A 19,128-nucleotide genomic window follows, 5' to 3' on the forward strand; every position below is an offset into this window, starting at 1 on the left:
TTGCCCGAGAGGAACGAGAGGTCCCTGCGGTCGACGTCGCGTTGACTGACAGGGATGACCAAAATGCAGACAAGTGAGGATGAAACGACTCATAGTTTTTAAGTAGGACAGATAATATTAAGCAATATGCAATCATTATTTCCAATGATCGATATTATCTTCTTTGTACAGCACCAAGCCACCGATCACCTCCCTATTGAGGGGATCATCATACCACCTCTTACATAATTGTCTAAAAGAAGAACGAAGGAGCGATGGTAGTTGATAGAAAGCTTGGGAACGGGCGATATGTGGAAGGTGGTGTCTCTGCTGCGGGTGGGACACATGGAGATGGCACCATGCATGGGAGGTGTTGAGGCTTGGCTGGGAACTCATGGTTAGGTAAAAGGCACCCAAATACAATGATCAATGTGCGCAACTCGAAACCTAAATCTTCACTGACAAGGAAATAAATATTAAACTATCGATGAGGCCCGACACAGAAAAAGGCAATTTTCCAACGACAGGATACCCAATTTTTTCTGTAAGATAAAAGATAAGCATGCAGTAAATTCACACGAATGCAAAATACTGAATGTCCTGCTGCTTCCTAACCGAACAGCACCCCCATCGATCAATGAGTCCATGTGCCAAGGACACTGAATACAAAGGAAAAATGCTATCGGTTCAATGGTTCTGGAACTCATATAATCTTCAATCATCGATGCAGCAAGGAGTAATATAGTAGCTGGCTAGCAGCATAGCTTATATATAGCCTCATCATGACTGTTCTCATTCATTGAGCAGGAGGCCACCTCAGTTCTGCAACTCTGCTGGTGGAGAGGCAGTCTGAATATGCAGGATCAACGTTCTGAATGGATGGATGGATAGATGGGTGTGTCATACTGTCATGTGTGGAATAAAGCAGCCATCGTTCATTCCATCCTGCTCCATAGAAACATTTTCAGATCGATGTAGGTCTATGGCCTGAAACTTTCACTCTATCAAGACATTTTGGGCAATCCCATCGATGATACGACTTTGACACCAAAACTGGAGATGAATCATGGTGCTCATATTGTGGCTGATTATGGAAAATATGAGGAGAGCAAAGCTTTGGGTCCTTCTTCTGAAGCATAGCAACATATCCCCTGATATATGTATAGAGAAATCATCAAATGTTTGCTCTAGATATAAAAAAGGATCAATATCCAAAAAAGCAGTTCTCAGTTAGAAGTTGTGCATAGGCAGTTTCACTCATGGATCTCATTTTGTCCTCTAACTTTTGTGAATGCGTAACACAAAGAAAGAAAGAAACAACATCATTCGTTCATTTCTACTTAGCTGGTGTTAAACATAAAAGAAGAACCATAGGGCTAAAATCATCAAGTATAAGTGTATAACGTTAGACATTTTCAAATTGAGAGCACAAAAGCATACAAAGATAGTTATCGGATGGATATGGGTTCAATCCATGTTTGAAAAGTATCACCTAGGCGTTCAGACGTATCAAGCTCACCTTTGTGAATAGTGACGGCCTTGTCTCCTAGGCATCTAGGCAGACCCAGCACCCGCCTCACATTTGGAAACCATGGGTTTAATGATCAATTTTTACCATAAAAAATGATCGATTCTGAAGTATACTGACCAAACTGAACCATTTCAATAGATACAAAATTCTATATTATTAAGTTTATTTGGAGTATGCACTCCTTTTAGGACAATGCTAATGTTAGGTGCAAAAAAGTAGCTGGGCAGAGCATATATGTACTAGACTATGATGCCATGCATGTCACTCCTTCAAAGGAAGAAACAACATATGCAAATCTAGTTCCTGGTGTTATGAACATAATATAAAAAACTAATTGAAACCTTCTCTGAAAAAAAAGTGACTTGGACTTTAGTTGGAGAAATATATTAGTGAGGTAACAGCTAGCTAGCATATTATTAACCATTAATAAAGAGGATGAAGGATTTATTGTGATCAATACCAAACCTAAAGTCTAACGAAGGGAATAGATAATATTTACTTTTTGAGAATAGATAATATTTATTTTGGACTGTGTAAACACTTTATTAACGATTGAAAAAAATCTAAAAAACAATATAAAATTAAACATGGCACTCTGCTCTAGTTGACCGCCTCACTCCTTATTACATGCAACATGCCTCTATCATGCTGTTGCAGACAATATATGACTCTGTAGGGCAGAAAGATGATAAACCATGCTCACCTGGATGTTGATCAATTGTTGTCACAATAATGCCAATGTATCATGCTCGCGTACAACAAATGACTGTGTAATAAGTATGCTTAATTAACGTGCTCACATAGTACTCGCTAAACAGTGCTACCCCTAGATAGATATGCATCGTTGAATGGCAGTCAATGAAGAAATACAGACATATACTGGATATAGAAAATGATTACCTCAGGGAGAAGTGGTCACATTCCTGCTCTGCTGCTGCTGGTGTTGATAGACTCTTTGCTGTTGTGCCATCAGATTCAGCAACTGTAGATAGACACCGTAGTTCCTCCACTGCTCTAGTTCTACGAGCAAGAGCAGCTGCTTCCATATCGGCAACTGTAGATAGACGTCGTAGTTCCTCCACTGCTCTAGTTCTACGAGCAAGAGCAGCTGCTTCCATATCGGCAACTGTAGATAGACATCGTAGTTCGTCCACTGCTCTAGTTCTACGAGCAAGAGCGGCTGCATCCATTTGGTAGAAGAAGCACAGTGTGCAGCACAAACTGTCACTTGACACCGAACTAACACAGCCCTGGAAAAAAAATCAAGCATTGCATGATTTATCTTACATTGTTCTGTCGAGACTGCAAGTACACTGAAACAGAGAACGTACAACAGGGATGAGGAGCTAGCAGGCTTGATTGTGTAAATCCCAACATATATAACGTAGACTATATATACATCTAAGTTCGTTCATGGAATAGAACACAGCATAACGAGCCATATATGCAATTGCAGTACATATTGCACAAAAAGATAAGAAATGAATACAACTTTGACCTCTAATTAATTCATTCCCAGGCCAGACTACATATATACATACAAATATAAAGACAACGTCAATTATTACCAAATAAATTAAGGCAGAGATACATAAAACATGATTAACTTCCATGCATGTTTATGCCAGCAATGCTGCTGCGCTAAACCTGACAGGGTCGTTGGCCACTCGTTTCTGCAAAGAATCCAGGTAATGCCCGCATTTTTTGGCGACATGAAATATGCAGGCACACACAGTAAGGCATCTCGAGCGTGCGAAATAAGGAGGCAGGGAAATAAGCTGGTTGTAGACATGAAAGTATAGAACTAAAACCGGCCTCATAAGTAGCAAGAACGATAGAAGTCCTCAAGAACAAAAAGCTTTTTGCGAAGCCAAAGACCCAAGACCCGACCCAAACCTCATCATCAATCAAGATTCATTCAAGGGTTGAAATACTGAATTTCACCTGTGCCTTTGCTGTTGTCGCCGCGCTGAAGGGATCAGATGTGGTGGAGCTGCACCGACGCACGTCCTCCACGATTCACGGCTTCCTACGGCGGACGGGTTGGTGCCGGACGGCGGATGGGTGAACCGGTGATGGTGGATCGGAAGCTTGCTGTGGTCAAGCTGGCAGCTGGACGTAGCTCCTTCTCGACACGGTCGTCGTCGATCGATGGCCTCGCACTCGCAGTCGCCGGTGATGCCCTCGCTGACGTATAAACCTCGCTCGGGTTCGTCTTCGACTTCCTCGCCGCCGCCACGGAGCAGATCCGCGACTGAGAGGTGAAATCTGCTGCGGGTGGGCGCGGAACCCGGCCGGCGAGCACGCGCCGGCAGCGGATAGGGTTGCGGCGCGCGGATAGGGTTGCGGCGGTGGAAGCCGAGGGCCGAGGGCTGCCGGGTCGCGAAATGGGGAAAGGGGAATTTTACGCGAGAATGCGAGCCCAGGCGAACTGGCGAACGCGAAAGAGACGAGAGGGTGTGTTCTCCTTTTTTTATTATACTCCTCGCACCAGCCCGCCATTGCTGCGCGCTCTGATCCGTCTCGCTCCAATCGCCTTCTCTCTCGGAGACGTAAAGTGACGGACAGGATATATAAGGTAGATTGAAATTTTCACGATGATGATGATTATTATTATTATTATTATTATTATTATTATTATTATTATTATTATTATTATTATTATTATTATTATTATTATTATTATACAAATTGAAGCACGTGTACCCTTCTCTCCCTGACGATGGCACAGAGGCCACGGGCTTGCAGTGGCTTGGGCACGGCTATAGCGTCCACTTGTGCGGGGTGATGATAGCGCACGGCCTTGGGACAAGGCGAGGCACATGGGCGAGCGCAGCAGCTGTCAGTGGTGATGGAGGACTGGACGGGCGGCCATTGGTGCGGCAGCAGCTTTGTGCCGGTCCGCGGCGGCCGGACAAGAGATAGACGGGACGCAGCCGGACAGATTGGTTGGCAGAAAAAAAAAGGTAGACTGAAATTTTCACAATTTATTAGTACGTATAGAATATAATAAAAAAAACTAATCTCGGTGCGGGCCTGAAAGCGACGCTGGCCTCTGTAATACGCTCTGGATGCCCTAAGCTACGTATTGGGCCCCACAATCAGGCAAAGCTGGCCCACAAGCACAGCGACGGCATGGAGAGGTCTCTGAACGTGCCATATAAATAAAAAATTTTCCAAAGGTTTTGGCGCATGATTTAATTGGTGTACCATTGACTAATCCATATATATCAATAAAAAAAGGTTTTGTTTCTAATAAAAAACTATATCAGATGGTGTAAATCCTTCTCCTCAAATCAGAACTTAATGCGTAAATAAACATAATAAATGTTGAAAAGTAGGAGTTATGCACTTTTGCAGGCTCTGCTTTGGGCAGGAACCGATCAAAGTTAGTGGAGGCTTTAGGGACACCGACCACGAGGACCTCCTCCTCGTACTCTTTGGCCACCTCTGTGTATTTTAGGTTCTCAGTTATTACTGAACCTATATGCATGCAACATATGTAAGGATACTTTAACACACCTATATATAGATAAAGCACAACCTAACAAAATCTATGAACTCAAAACAATATTTTGCAATGCTGAACATTTTTCAAACAAACATTTTCTGAACTACAAACATGCACTAAGAGCTACATGATATAAATTTTGTCTTTTTTGAAGTTATATCAAAAAGTTATGAATTATTTTTTGCATTCGTTTGTTTATAGTCAATAAAGCAATTTTTATAGACTGATGCTTCGAATGACCGTCTTTGCTAATAATTATCTTAAGATGCATGTCTCGTAAAATCAATTTACATATATGTATCCTATGGCGACCACCTCTGTTAATTGATGATTCTTGGAGACAGCCACTTTACGATGGCCACCTCTAAAAAATAGTTTGTTTTTTGCGATACGGCCTCTAAAATTTAGTTGACCATTTGTCTGGAGAACGTCTATGGATGTACCCGTGAAATTATCTTCATTCTAAAATCATTTTTTTAGTAGTTTAGAGCTAATTATTAAGGGCCTGGCACTGGCAGTGATTGTACTACACTCCTTGCTCGGGCTCAAGAAAAATAATAATGGATACTCGACTTCATCCATGCCAGCTTTTTTCCAAAGCCGACATTGATAATATTAATTTACTCACCGCCCGTGTGTGCCAGCGGCCAATCCCATCATGCACAGATGCTGTTTTCTGCTGTAGTAAATATTCTACTACTAATCCATGATTTTTGTACCTTTTTATTATGTAAATCCTATTACGGTTTATAGAATGGAAGAGAGACAATTTATTATCATCAGTAGTAGCAGTAAAGGAGCTCGAATGAACTGCATCAGGATTGTAAAGGGAAGAGGCCCACCGTTGTGATTGTCGATAGATTGATGGTGTAAATGCTTTATTTGCATTTCCTTCTACGAAAGTAATCCAGAACCTCGGTGTATATATATGTTGCAAGAGAAATATGCTAAACCAGAAACCACTACCAAGCAGACACTACTAGAAACACGAATACTTCTGTAAGCAATGAATTTTTTATGTATTTTTTTTGGTACGCATAGAAAAATACCAATTTTCTGTGGGTTTCATAATATACCGACAAAAAAATACAAAAACGCACACATAGAAGTAACTAAGTTTTCAGAGTGTGTGTGTTTTTGCTATAATAGTCACGATGCTCAATTCAAATGTGGGTGGTCAGTAGGTGCCATGTATGGTATGAGAAGCATCAGGATTAGAGAAATACCCCATCGGATGCAGGCCTAATCTAGGCAAGTGAGGACTGCGTGCTTAGAATAGTGCTGACAGATCAGACTGATTGAACTCCCTGACCATGTATGTCATTGGAGGATCAGGAGAAAGCTACTTGGTTGGCATCCCCGATGGCGTTGGAGTCCCTGTTCGTGTGGACGCCCGGTGTTGGACTGTTTCTTGTCAACCTGAGTTTGGGACAGGTGATAATTAATGAACAGGGAGATTGACAGGATCGTTGTTAGGGAGGTTCCTTACCTTAGAGCAAGTATAATGAATGGCTGTAAGCCGGCGAAATCCGACCTGGCAGGGAGCGTAAAGGAGAGAGAGTACAGAGCGGACGTCTCGCGAAATGGCGACCTGAAGCGGACGGTTACGCAAGAGCTCCATTCTCATTGGCTGTTCTACTGTTGTCCTAGCTCTGTATTGGGTGTATGTACGGCAGCTGCAGTTGCTACATTTAATTAGAATCCACGCTAGACTTCATTTCATCCGCCGGCGGGCGGTATCATTGCTCTTGCTCTTAGTGCATTCCAGGCACGTACAGTAGAATGTCAGAAGTGTTGGAGATGTGGAGTGGTGGATAAATACGCTACAGTGTAGTTTTGTCAACCAAAAAGCCAATGTTTATTCAGGTCCTATTCGGTTCCCCTTGAATGGTGGCGGGAACCATTCCTACTTAGATTGTCTAATTTGTATAATTAGTCTGTTAAGCCGTGCCCTCGCAGGGGCTAGAATTTTAAAAGTATGTACTATTAATATATTTTATTAATTATTTATATTAAATTATATGTTTTTTCTTAGTTTATTTTCTACACAATAGACATAATAGATATATTGTATAGTCTATATATCTAATGATCTTAAACTTATTAATTTTATTGTTTTTGCAAAGGACTGACTTATATATTTTACATGCATATTCATATTTTTACTTTGCATGGCACATTGTATATTTTAATATGCAATTAGTTTGAAACCTTGTCATTAACTGTGGTGACTCACTATAAGGTGGCTCATTTTATTGTAACGAAGACCACAAATTCTGCTGCAGAACTTGGTCCCCATGTATATCAAAGAGATAGTGAGGCTGCATGGCATCACTACCAGACTGTCCATTTTTCCTGTCGGCCGAAAACCGTCAGAAATGAACCGAAAACCGTCAGGAAATGTATTCCTGACAGGTAGTCGTCAGGAATCGGCCGTCAGCAACGTCTTGACACGAATACTAGTTTATTCCTGACGGCCGACCGTCAAGGATGTATTCCTTACGGTAACTCCTGACGGCCGTTGATTTACTAGGAAAATCTTTAACACCGTCGGTCTGCCCCGACAGGAATTTCCGTCAGGAATCCTTGGTCGACAGGATTTAACATCAGAATTCCTGTTGTATAGCCGTCAGGAAAAATTTAAAAAGCAGTCAATCAATTCTCATTTCATGTTATGTTGCCGTCAGGAATAAAAATGACAGGAATCTCCTATTTTTTTTCCTGACGGGAGTGGTGACAGGAATACTATCATATACACATCCATCCATTTTGATTCCAGAAAAAAATAAAATATATAATTTGACACCACAGAGGCAGATTTAGACACATTCTAATCCAACTTCCAAACAGGGATTCACAGATCACCACATTTGAAACTGATTACATGCCAACTAAGTAGGTTCAACTAGCAAAGACTTACTAAGTCTAGCTGATTACATGCCAACTAACAGTTCACAAGAGGCGAAAGACTTCAGCAAGTCTGCTTACATGCCAACTAAATAACAGAGAGGCCTTTTCACTCTCTGACATCTACATACTAGTGAGACTGCACAAAAGAGGTCAGCTTACTTCATTAACAAAAGCAAGTCAACTTGGAGCTTCACCATATACACTCCAACTGCACAAAAGAGACTTAACGTTGTCCAGACACCTTTCAGTTTGTGTCAGCATTGCCTTCATCCTCTTCCATGCCATTGTTCTGTAGACCGCGAGAACTAGCGTCTCCAGCATGTGATGATTCAGTACCCTACAAGAAGATGAAATTTAAACAAGCTAAACAATTTTGGTTATCTATCTATGTGAACAAAAGATTGCGGATCTGCTCAAACCATAAAATGAGATACAACCAAGTGAAAGAGCAGCCACAAGTTCATTATAAGCTTCATTTTGGCAAAGCATGTGCAGGGGGGTTTGACTATGGTACAACTAGCACCACATGGTAAGAAACATACCTGTTCAACTGGTGGCATATAAGCATTTGCACTAACTGACTGCAGAATGTTTGCAATTTCTGTTGGTACCTCCATGTTCAGCTTCTCAAAGACATCCTGAAAAACAAGATGATTAGAGCACATTTTGGAAGTAACCGATCAAGTACATACAGTATGTCAGATTAGCTCAAATACCTTCATATGTTTGGTTAGTACAAGTCCAATATGGGCAGAGTTCTGCTCCAACTGCGCATTCCTCCTTAGAAGAGATTGATAAGACCCTGAATTTGTTTGGCTTGTTGTTTTTGCCCTCCTACCCGATCCTTTTATGTCAGTTTTCCTTATAGCACCATTTGCTATTGGCAAACGACCATGAGCTAAGCCACAACCACTACTTTTGTATACCACAACTGGGTCAAGCTGTCCATCACTCCTGAGCTGCTCATAATCATCTGGATGTTCAGCCTCAAGAGTAGCATAGTAATCATCCTATGAAACAAAAAAATCATGTTGGCTCCTAGTGATGGTGCAGCTGCAGCTAAGTCTGCCAACATATCATCTACTCTATCTGTCTCACCGAAACCCTCAATTACTGGCTCCTGAAAGCGCCTCTCACCATGTGCAGTCCATGTTTTATAATTGGACTTATACCCATTGTGCAATAGATGCAGCTCTACCTTGCCCCTTTGTGCCAAAATTAATTCCTACATACAGCACAAGGGCATTTTATGGTACCCTCTTGTACTACAGACTGATTAGAGAATGCAAGATCCAGGAAGTGTTTTGTATGCTCAACCCAATCACATGTTGGTCTACCACGTTTCCAACCACTGTACATCCAATCACGCTCAGCCATAATTTAGTATTGCTGTCAACATTCACAAAGTGATATAATTAGGTGCCCATTAATATTTCCCACTTTAATGGATATAGTTTCATATAAAATAGTTACTTCAACAAAGTTTCAAAAATCCCAGTGAATAAACAGACAATGGCAACCATAGCAAATTTCATATCTGTTCTCACACTAAACAGTGACAAAAAAATATATAATTAAGCTCATATCCATCAATATACAGTATGGGTAATTTTGTATTAAATCATACTGTTTATATGTCATCAACACATATGCAAGCTGATATTGCAAGGGATGTATCTTTTTTCTTTTTGTTATTCATGCCAATGATTTAGTATCCATAAAAAATTGCAAGGGAAGAATCAAATCACCTCACTGCAGGATCTCCTTCGCCCCCTCTTGTGGCAGCAAATCTCCTCCCCTCTTGTGGCACTCCTTCTACACCTCTTCTGGCAGCAAATGTCCTCCTATCACGACTTGCAGGATCTCCTCCTCCCCTTCTTGTGGCACTCGCGAGCAGCAGGGTTGTCGATGGGTCGGGCACGGACGGAGGTGAAGGCCGGCGCGCGGAGACCAGGGACGAAGGCAGATCTTGCCGTTGCGCTGGGGCTTCGCAGCCTCGGGGATGACGCCACGGGGCTTCGGGGATGACGCCGCGGGGCTTCGCAGCGCGGGTGGAAGCAGCGGTCGCAGGACTTCGCGGCGCGTGGAAGCGGCGGCCGTGGCGCCCGCTGAGCGGGTGGATGTGGGGCCGCGGGGCTTTGCGGCATGGGTGGAAGCGGCGGCCGCGGCGCTCGCTGCGCGGGTGGATGCGGGGCCGCGGCGCGAGATTGGGCGGGGCGAGATGGGGCGGCGCGGGTGGATGTGGGAGGCGGCGGCTGGGTGTCTCTGTTAGGGTTTAGGTTCAGTTTTTATACCGCCCTTGTTCTGAAAGTGGGCCAAAATAAAAAAACCGCTCTATCAGCCCACCACTTCTATTTTCTTCCCGCGCGTTCCAGCTTCGTGGTGGGCAAACCACAATTCCTGTAGGTTTAAATACACCCGACAGGAATCAGTATCCCATTCCTGACTGTGTTAGTGTATTCCTGACGGTTTTAACAAAACGACAAGAATAGTCATCTGGTTCCTGACGGTTTTCTACAGCCGACAGGAATTATATTGGATTCCTGTCGGTTTTCCTACAGCCGACAGGAATTAAACTGGCCGAAAGGAAAAGTCCCTAGTCTGGTAGTGATAATGCCAAAGTCTATTGTTTCACATCGAGAAACCAAATTTGTTTCTAATTTTTGAAAGAGTTTGCATAGTGCTTTGGGAACAAGGCTTGACATGAGTGTTGCTTTTCACCCACAAACTGATGGTCAATCAGAGCGGACTATTCACGTTCTGAGTTTGCTTACTACAATAATTATTTGTCTAGTATACAGATGGCACCATATGAGGCTTTATATGGTGGAAGGTGTATCTCACCACTATGTTGGGAAACCTTGGGAGAGATCCCTGGTTGGCCCAGATTGAGAGATCCTTAGTTGGCCCGGATTGGATTCACCTAACATATGAGAAGGTGCAGTACATACGTCAGAATATGTTGGCTGCTCAGAGCCACCAAAAGAGCTATGCAGATGTTAGGAGGCGGGACCATGAGTTTGCAGTGGGTGATCAAGTTTTTCTCAGAGTATCACCTACGAAAGGCATTCTGCGGTTTGGTACCACAGGGAAGCTTAGCCCGATATACATCGGACCATTTGATATTGTAAGAGAGATGAACTGAGACAGAATCACCGCACACATTCATTACACTCAGTGGAGGTACATATACATCAACCAGAGCCAATGGCGTAGCTAGAGAAAATATGAGAGGGGTGTGCTTGCCTTGTGGGTGCGTACACTACAGGAAGCAGTGGCTTCCTCTAGTGTCAAATGCACTCGGGGAAGGCTCAGTTGCACTCGGGGAAGCCTTCCCCGAGTGCAACACTCGGGGAAGAGTGCCCGGGGTATCTCTTCACGGGAAATGCGTCTTCCCCGAGAGCCAAAAATCATGCACTCGGAGAAGGCTTTTCCGAGAGCCGTCCTAACACTAGGGGAAGAGTTGACGCCGTTGGTGGCAGCCGGCGCCGTTTCCTTCTTAAAAAAATCTTCCCCGAGTGCAACACTCGGGGAAGAAACCCTCTTCCCCGAGCGCCGCAGCCCAGGCACTCGGGGAAGAAACCCTCTTCCCCGAGTGCCGTAGCCCAGACACTCGGGGAAGAAGCCCTCTTCCCCGAGCGCCTCGGCCCAAGCACTCGGGGAAGAAACCCTCTTCCCCGAGTGTCGCAGCTCATGCACTCGGGGAAGAAACGCTAGCCTAATAAATATAATTAACCAGATTTCATGCCTAATAAATATCCATAACAACTCATATTATTCATCAACCACATACATATGTAAACTATAGCTGTCCCAACACTCATCAATCATATAAGATAAATTATCTCAAATTTTTATTGAAGCCAACATTATCAAGTCTTGCATAATTCATTACAGGTCATCATTCCAAAAGGAAAAGAACACATACAACCTAGCTAGGTTAAATAATAGGCACAAGGCATATGTTTGCTTGCACAATCTATAGATTCGCTACAAAATGTCTCATCTCCATCTTCTCAAAAGCAAAACGTCATATGTTGGCTTCCTTGTGACATTACCCAGATTCCAGCGTCCACCTCCAAGGCTTCACATCAAGAAGGTACGCACATATAAGAGCAACTGAAATATATAGACAATGAGACCGACGTTACTAATGCATTGCATTCCATAACTAAAGCAAGTTGTTGGTCACTAATTCGATGAAAAAACACTCAATCAGCACTGGAAAAAGAACATTTAACAAGTGCTAAATCTACACAGTGGGTTGTACAGTAGCAGACTTAGATTTGATACACAAGAATCTACCAAATTCTTTATCTATATCTGTGTATCAGTATCTAGAAAACAGCCACCTGAACACTAGACTAGCCACAAAGCTTCATAGCCTAATTACGATTGGCAAACCTAGCCTTAAGAGTATTTAAAAAACCATGCATATACAAGAGTACTTGACAACGTGCAAATCCAACTGGATCAACAAATTATGCAGACAATTAATATATGCCTCTTTAAATAAGAAAATAGACAACCTAACAAAAAGGGTAATCATCACTGCATTACCAAATGCCTCAGATCAATAGGAAGAGAACATAGAGATCATTAAAAGAATAGTAATCATAGTCACATATGCCAGAATGGGGAGGATGGAAAGAATGGTAATTGTAAGAGCATCCCCAACCGTTTTGCAAATAAGCTTTGCATTCATGTATTTGCAAAAAAGTCTTAAAAACACTTATCCAACGGTTTGGCATTTAGACTTTGCAATTTTGTTAACTTGGCAAAAAGAGAGGAAGGATTGGCATATATGCCAAACCTGTTCACACTTGGCATTGGAAAATTGGCGCGAAGTGATTAATGCCAAACCATTGGAGATTGCCTCTTTTCACCTTTGCCATATTTTTTTGAGACTGGGCAAACTCCCTCATTTGCCAAACCAATTATGCAAAACGGTTAGGGATGCTCTAAGAAGGTTTATTAATAGAGATATCTGGCCGTTGGCTGCAGCTAGAAATAACTAACAATTGCAATGTATAGATAATTCTCTAACTAGTTTTAATGGAGGACATGATTTCCTTTGGCACACTATGGCACCCCACGGTAGGTCGGGGGGTATCTTGCTAGGTGTGGACATGAATGTCTTTGACATTGGAGCTATTGTGGAGGGAGACTATTATGTAAAATTCACCCTTAGAGTCAAATCAAATGACTTTAAGTTTGTGCTATATTCGGTCTATGGACCAGCACAACTCCAGCATAAGCGTGATTTCCTAGTTGAAATGGCTAACACGTGCTCTAAAGAATCCCTACCATATATCATAGGAGGGGATTTTAATATTATGCGATGCCCTAAAGATAAAAGTACTGGGGACTTTGACCCTAAATGGCCAGATCTTTTTAATGCTATTATTGAATCTCTAGATCTTAAGGAGATTACTATGACTGGCCGCCAATACACATGGACTGGCCCAGGGGATAATCCAACTTTTGAAAAGTTGGATAGAGTCCTAGTTACCACAGAAATGGAAATCATGTTTCCTTTAACCACAGTAGAACCAAGGGATGGTAATATTTCAGACCATACCCCCCTGGTGCTTCGACCCACCAGGCCCACAATAGTCCTTTCAAATTTGAGAGAGGATGGTTGATGAGCGATGGATTTTATGATATGGTTGCAAATATTTGGCAATCTCCATGCTCTGGGTCAACTCCCCTTGAACGATGGCAGTTTAAAATTCGTAGACTCCGCCAATATCTAAGGGGATGGGCAAAACACACAGCAGGGTCATATCGCAAAGAAAAAAAAGACTTTGTTAGCTCTTTTAGAGAAAATTGATAAGAAAGCTGAGATCTCTCCTTTATGTGATCAAGAGATCAATCTGAAGCATTATCTAAAAGAGCGTTTGGTTAACCTTCTGAGAGAGGAGGAACTGAAATGGTACCAGAGAGCCAAAGTTAAAACCCTATTGGAAGGGGATGCTAACACTCGGTTCTTTCATTTAGTGGCCAACGGGAAACATCGCAAGCAGCATATCTATAAACTTGAGAATGATCAAGGTGCTATGATAGGAGATTATAATCTCAAAAGACATATTACGACTTACTATAAAGAACTCTGGACAGCCGGAGAGTGTAGAGATTTCCCTTAGGGAAGACCAAATCCTGGATATTCCACAGGTATCTCCGGAGGAAAATGACATCCTCATTAGCCCTTTCACTGAATCTGAAGTGAGGGATGCGGTCTTCCAAATGGAGCATAATAAAGCTCCAGGACCAGATGGTTTTCCGGTGGAATTCTATCAGGTGTTTTGGGAAGTGATAAAGGATGATCTCCTTCCCTTATTCACTGAGCTGCATAGAGAGACTCTTGATCTATATAGTCTGAATTTTGGTATTATTACCTTAATTCCAAAAGTTAATAATGCCATAAAAATTCAGCAATACAGGCCAATTTGTGTTCTTAATGTGAGCTTTAAAATATTCACTAAAGTGGGCACAAATAGGCTTAATATGCTAGCTAAAACTGTAGTGAGACCAACACAAACTGCCTTTATGCCAGGCAGGAATATAATGGAGGGGGTCGTCATCTTACACGAAACCATCCATGAGCTTCACACTAAAAAGAGAGACGGTGTCATTTTCAAAATTGATTTTGAAAAGGCATACGACAAAGTGAAGTGGTCTTTTTTACAACAAACGCTACGTATGAAAGGTTTCTCCCCCAAATGGTGTCGATGGGTAGAAACTATGGTCACAGGTGGGAGTGTGGGAATCAAAGTCAATGATGACATAGGGCCCTACTTCCAGACCAAACGTGGACTCAGACAGGGATATCCAATGTCACCAATCTTATTCAACATCGTCGCAGATATGCTAGCTCTCCTTATTAACAGAGCAAAAGCCGACGGTTAGATAAGAGGTGTTATACCCCACCTTATAGATGATGGTCTGTCCATATTACAGTATGCAGATGACACCATTATCTTTATTGATCACAACCTCGAACAAGCACAGAATTTGAAATTGTTGCTTTGTGCTTTTGAACAGCTATCAGGGCTGAAGATCAATTTCCACAAGAGCGAAGTCTTCTGCTATGGAGCTGCTAAAGAGATGGAATCCTTTTATACTAGTCTCTTTGGATGCAATACTGGTGAATATCCCTTCCGATATCTTGGGGTCCCTATGCATCATAGACAACTCCTTAATTCTGAATGGAGAAAAGTAGAAGATCGTTTCAAACAGAAACTCTCTTGCTGGAAAGTGAAGTACCTGTCTTATGGGAGAAGACTAGTACTGCTTAATTCAGTCCTAAGTAGCCTGCCGATGTTCATGATGTCTTTCTTTGAGATTCCCAAGGGAGTCGTAAAGAACCTAGATCATTATAGATCAAGGTTCTTTTGGCAAGGATCTTCTGATAAACATAAATATCGCCTTGCCAAATGGGACATCATGTGCCGCCCTAAGGATCAAGGAGGATTAGGTATCCTAAATTTACAATTGCAAAACAAGTGCCTCCTAGCCAAATGGTTGGTTAATCTATTGAATACAGAATGTATATGGCAAACGCTTTTAAGGAATAAATACCTAAACACCAAAAGCCTATCCCAGGTGACAGCTAAGTCCAATGACTCCCATTTTTGGAGAGGCCTCATGCGTATCAAAGATGAGGTGTTGGCAAAAGGTTCTTTTCATATTAAAGATGGAACCGCAGCTAGATTTTGGCATGATACATGGGTAGGGACTAAGTCTCTGAAAGCGTTATCCATCTTTATATAACATAGTGATGAGTACGAACCCTCTGAACAAATCTTCTAGGAGGGTCTTGGTGGATAATAAACTTACAGATTAGCTTAGTCTAGTGGCAAAGATATCCCATGTCGAATTGGTGGATGGTTTAGATTATTTCAGATGAAGTTTAACCAGATCAGGGTTATTCTCTGTTCGTTCCTTGTATCTCAATCTTATATACACATACACCCTTTCGGCATAGGAAGATCTAATTTTTCTTTGGTTCTTGCAAAGGGGTGTCGTCCTAACCAAAGACAACCTTGCTAGAAAAAATTGGAAAGGGAGTCAGAAGTGCATTTGCTGTAATGGGAATGAAACTATTCAACATTTATTCCTAGACTGTCCCTTTACCAAAATGATTTGGAGGCTTATCTTCTTTGCTACTAGTTTGACCCAACCTAGATCAATCAGCCACATGTTTGGTACTTGGCTATCTAATCAAAATAAAAAGATTAGAGATCTGATTTGGGTGGGGGTGGCTGCTTTGCTTTGGGCTATCTGGAGATGCCGCAATGATTATGTTTTTAATAAAATAAAAACTAATTCTATTATGCAGGTAATTTTCAGGGGAGCGTACTGATTATGCTTTTGGGCTTAGTTGCAGCATGATGAGACAGCCAAGGACGTGCTCTCGAAGATAAGCAAGAAATTAGAAGTAATTGCTTTAGAGATATCCAATAAAGGATGGAAACATTTATATTGTTTAAACTAGCGTCCTGGTCCTTGTATAGGACTTTGACTCTCTTTGTTTATCTCATATAAAATTCTGTAATACTGGGCTGTGTACATCCTCGGATGTAGAGGCCGGATTTTATATCCTTTATCTAAAAAAACTAGTTTTAATGTCTCTTACAGCTAAAATTTGTACAGTTGGTTTGCATGACTCGGTACCTATTTATATTAATTATATATTACTGGAATGCAGGCTATATTATTGTCTTTGTTTGGTCATCATAATATGAGTAAAATAGAAAAGGAATGTATTCACTTACTAAATATACTATGGCGGTTATGAGCAGTGAGCAGCATTCTTTAGTTTTAATCATTATGAACTCAATCTACTTTACACAAGAACAGAGTACTTTCTTTTTGAAACTTCAAGAACAGAGTACTGTAACACCAGAATCATATTAGCTTGCAAGTCATGCAGGCTAAACACTATCAGTAATTTTTGTATAAATATTCAGGTTATGCAGCACCTATTCAACTTTTTTCATAAGTACAGTACTTCAGATTTAGAACAGATAAACTCAATAATTTTTACACGAGAACAGAGACCTATGATTCCTTGTTTCCAAGATCTATCTAATCTTCTATGCTGTTGAAGGCTTGAAAATACCACACAAGAACAGAGCCAAAATTTGCACAAGGAAACTTGCCTATTGCACAAGGAAACTCTGCCGCTGCCCTCCTCCTCCTTAGAACCGGAAGCCAAGTCGCCATCAGTAGCAGACATTGGCCCCCAACAAGTTGTAGCAATAGCAGCCATGGTCGCTGTGCCATCATGGACACTCAGATCTAGAGAGTGCCGGCTCAAGTAATAAGATAGGGGAGGAATCAATCACCTGAGATGCAGATGGGGGTACCTCGAGGAAGAAGAGATCTCCGTGCCCTCGCCTACAATGAGGAAGAACACGGTGCGTACGACAACCCATACGAGCGTGCAGCAGGGACGACGGACCGGAAGATGCCCGCGGCGGCGGGGTCGACGGCGAGGACAGAGGCTGAACGGCGAGGATGGCTGGTGCGGCGCTAGGGACGTGTCCGCAACAGTCAGGACAGCGGGCAAGACGCTGAGGTCGCATCCGTAACGACGAGATCGATGGGCACGACACCAGGGACGGTGGCCGCGGAAGGGATTGCGCCCCACGGCCGCAAGCTCGTGTGATGGGAGAGTGGCGCGTGTGGGTGCGAGGCGCACCGCTGCGGGGCTCGCCGGCGTGGGGCGGGGCTCGCAGGTGCGGTCGGGAGGCGGCGGCGGCGGCGTTGGAGCGAGCAACCGGTCTGTGCGGCGCGTGCGGGTGGATGAGGGTGGGATAGGGTTCGGCCGGTGTTGGGCCGGCTTAGCCCTTTTAGGTCTTGTTTAGTTCACCCTGGAAACCAAAAAGTTTTCAAGATTCCCTGTCACATCAAATCTTGTGACACATGCATGAAACATTAAATATAGACGAAAACAAAAACTAATTACACAGTTTAGCTGTAAATCATGAGACGAATCTTTTGATCCTAGTTAGTCGATGATTGGATAATATTTGTCACAAACAAACGAAAGTGCTACAGTACCAAAATCTTTTTACTTTTTGGAACTAAACAAGGCCTTAGACAGGAAAAGAGCCTCTTCCCCGTGTGCCGTGAGTCTAAAGAGCCTCTTCCCCGAGAGCCAGAGAAGAATTTTTATATTTTTAGTTTTTTTTGTCCCAATTTTTTAGGCCTTCCCACAATATTTAAAACTTTTTGTTAAAATTTGAGGAAATTTTAACTTGTTTTAGTATATTTCATTAGTTTTTTTCATTTCATTGATTTTTTTGCATACTTCAAACTTGAACTGCAGGTGCATGAAATAATGGAATTTATTTATTTATTTAAAAAATTATATTCATGACATTTGGTGTATGTTGGGACCGTGTACAGGAACTCACATGAAATGTCGAGCATCTTATTGCCGTAACATGATGAACAACTTACGAGAAAAGTGTATTTAAATTATATAAAATCTGAATAAAGTCCAAAAATCACGAAACTTGTTTGGGCATCGTGGTATTACATGTAGAGGCTATGGTAAAAAATTGAGAAGGTTTCGATGAAGTTGCGACGTGAAATGCCTAAAACCTAGATATCTCCTCATATGATCACTTGTGATCACATGCGCAGATGTCTGGGTTTTAGACATCCGACGTCATAACTTATTCGAAACTTTCTTAATTTTTATCATAGCCTTTATATGCGATAACATGACACCCAGACAAGTTTCTTGATTTTCGGACTTTTTATGGATTTTATATAATATAAAAACACTTTTTCCGCAAGTTGTTACTCATGTTAGGACAACAAGATGTTTGAAATTTCATTGAGCTTGTGGATATGGTCTTAACATATGCCAAATATCGTGAATATCATTTTTTGAATAAAAAAATTCCATTTTTTAATGCACCTGCAGTTCAAAATTGAAGTTTGCAAAAAAAACAATAAAACGGAAAAAACAATGAAATATACTAAAAAAAGTTGAAATTTTCCCAAACTTGAGAAAGAAGTTTTAAATAATGTGGGAAGGCCTTAGAAAAAAATGGGGCAAAAAAACTAAAAAAAAATTCTTCCCCAAGTGCCTTTCTTAGCTCTCGGGGAAGGGTCTCTTCCCCGAGTGCCAAGCCCACAACACTCGGGGAAGCCAGCATTTTCCCCGAGTGCCATGCCA

General features: G+C 42.0%; 2 protein-coding genes across 2 annotated transcripts; both read right to left on the minus strand.

The window, feature by feature from the left end:
• Nucleotides 481-3,590, minus strand: LOC110430601. Its single transcript, XM_021448414.1, has 3 exons — nt 3,455-3,590; nt 2,411-2,760; nt 481-1,130 (listed from the first exon to the last, which is right to left on the minus strand). Exons 2-3 carry the CDS (start codon nt 2,698-2,700, stop codon nt 944-946), a joined length of 477 nt encoding a protein of 158 aa, XP_021304089.1. The 5' UTR covers nt 2,701-2,760; nt 3,455-3,590; the 3' UTR covers nt 481-943.
• On the minus strand, nt 11,762-17,777 carry LOC110430113. Its single transcript, XM_021447110.1, has 3 exons — nt 17,282-17,777; nt 17,096-17,210; nt 11,762-12,050 (listed from the first exon to the last, which is right to left on the minus strand). Exons 1-3 carry the CDS (start codon nt 17,519-17,521, stop codon nt 11,986-11,988), a joined length of 420 nt encoding a protein of 139 aa, XP_021302785.1. The 5' UTR covers nt 17,522-17,777; the 3' UTR covers nt 11,762-11,985.

The sequence above is a fragment of the Sorghum bicolor genome, chromosome 9, assembly GCF_000003195.3.
Source record: "Sorghum bicolor cultivar BTx623 chromosome 9, Sorghum_bicolor_NCBIv3, whole genome shotgun sequence".
In the NCBI taxonomy this organism is placed as follows: domain Eukaryota; kingdom Viridiplantae; phylum Streptophyta; class Magnoliopsida; order Poales; family Poaceae; genus Sorghum; species Sorghum bicolor.

Coding starts and splice junctions, on each gene's coding strand:
- LOC110430113 (XM_021447110.1), bottom strand. CDS start 17,521: ATGCGACCTCAGCGTCTTGCCCGCTGTCCTGACTGTTGCGGACACGTC. Junction 17,211..17,281: donor TACCCCCATCTGCATCTCAG/GTGATTGATTCC, acceptor ATGATGGCACAG/CGACCATGGCTGCTATTGCT. Junction 12,051..17,095: donor AGAGTTTCCTTGTGCAATAG/GCAAGTTTCCTT, acceptor TATATATTTCAG/TTGCTCTTATATGTGCGTAC.
- LOC110430601 (XM_021448414.1), bottom strand. CDS start 2,700: ATGGATGCAGCCGCTCTTGCTCGTAGAACTAGAGCAGTGGACGAACTA. Junction 1,131..2,410: donor TGTGACCACTTCTCCCTGAG/GTAATCATTTTC, acceptor TACATATATCAG/GGGATATGTTGCTATGCTTC.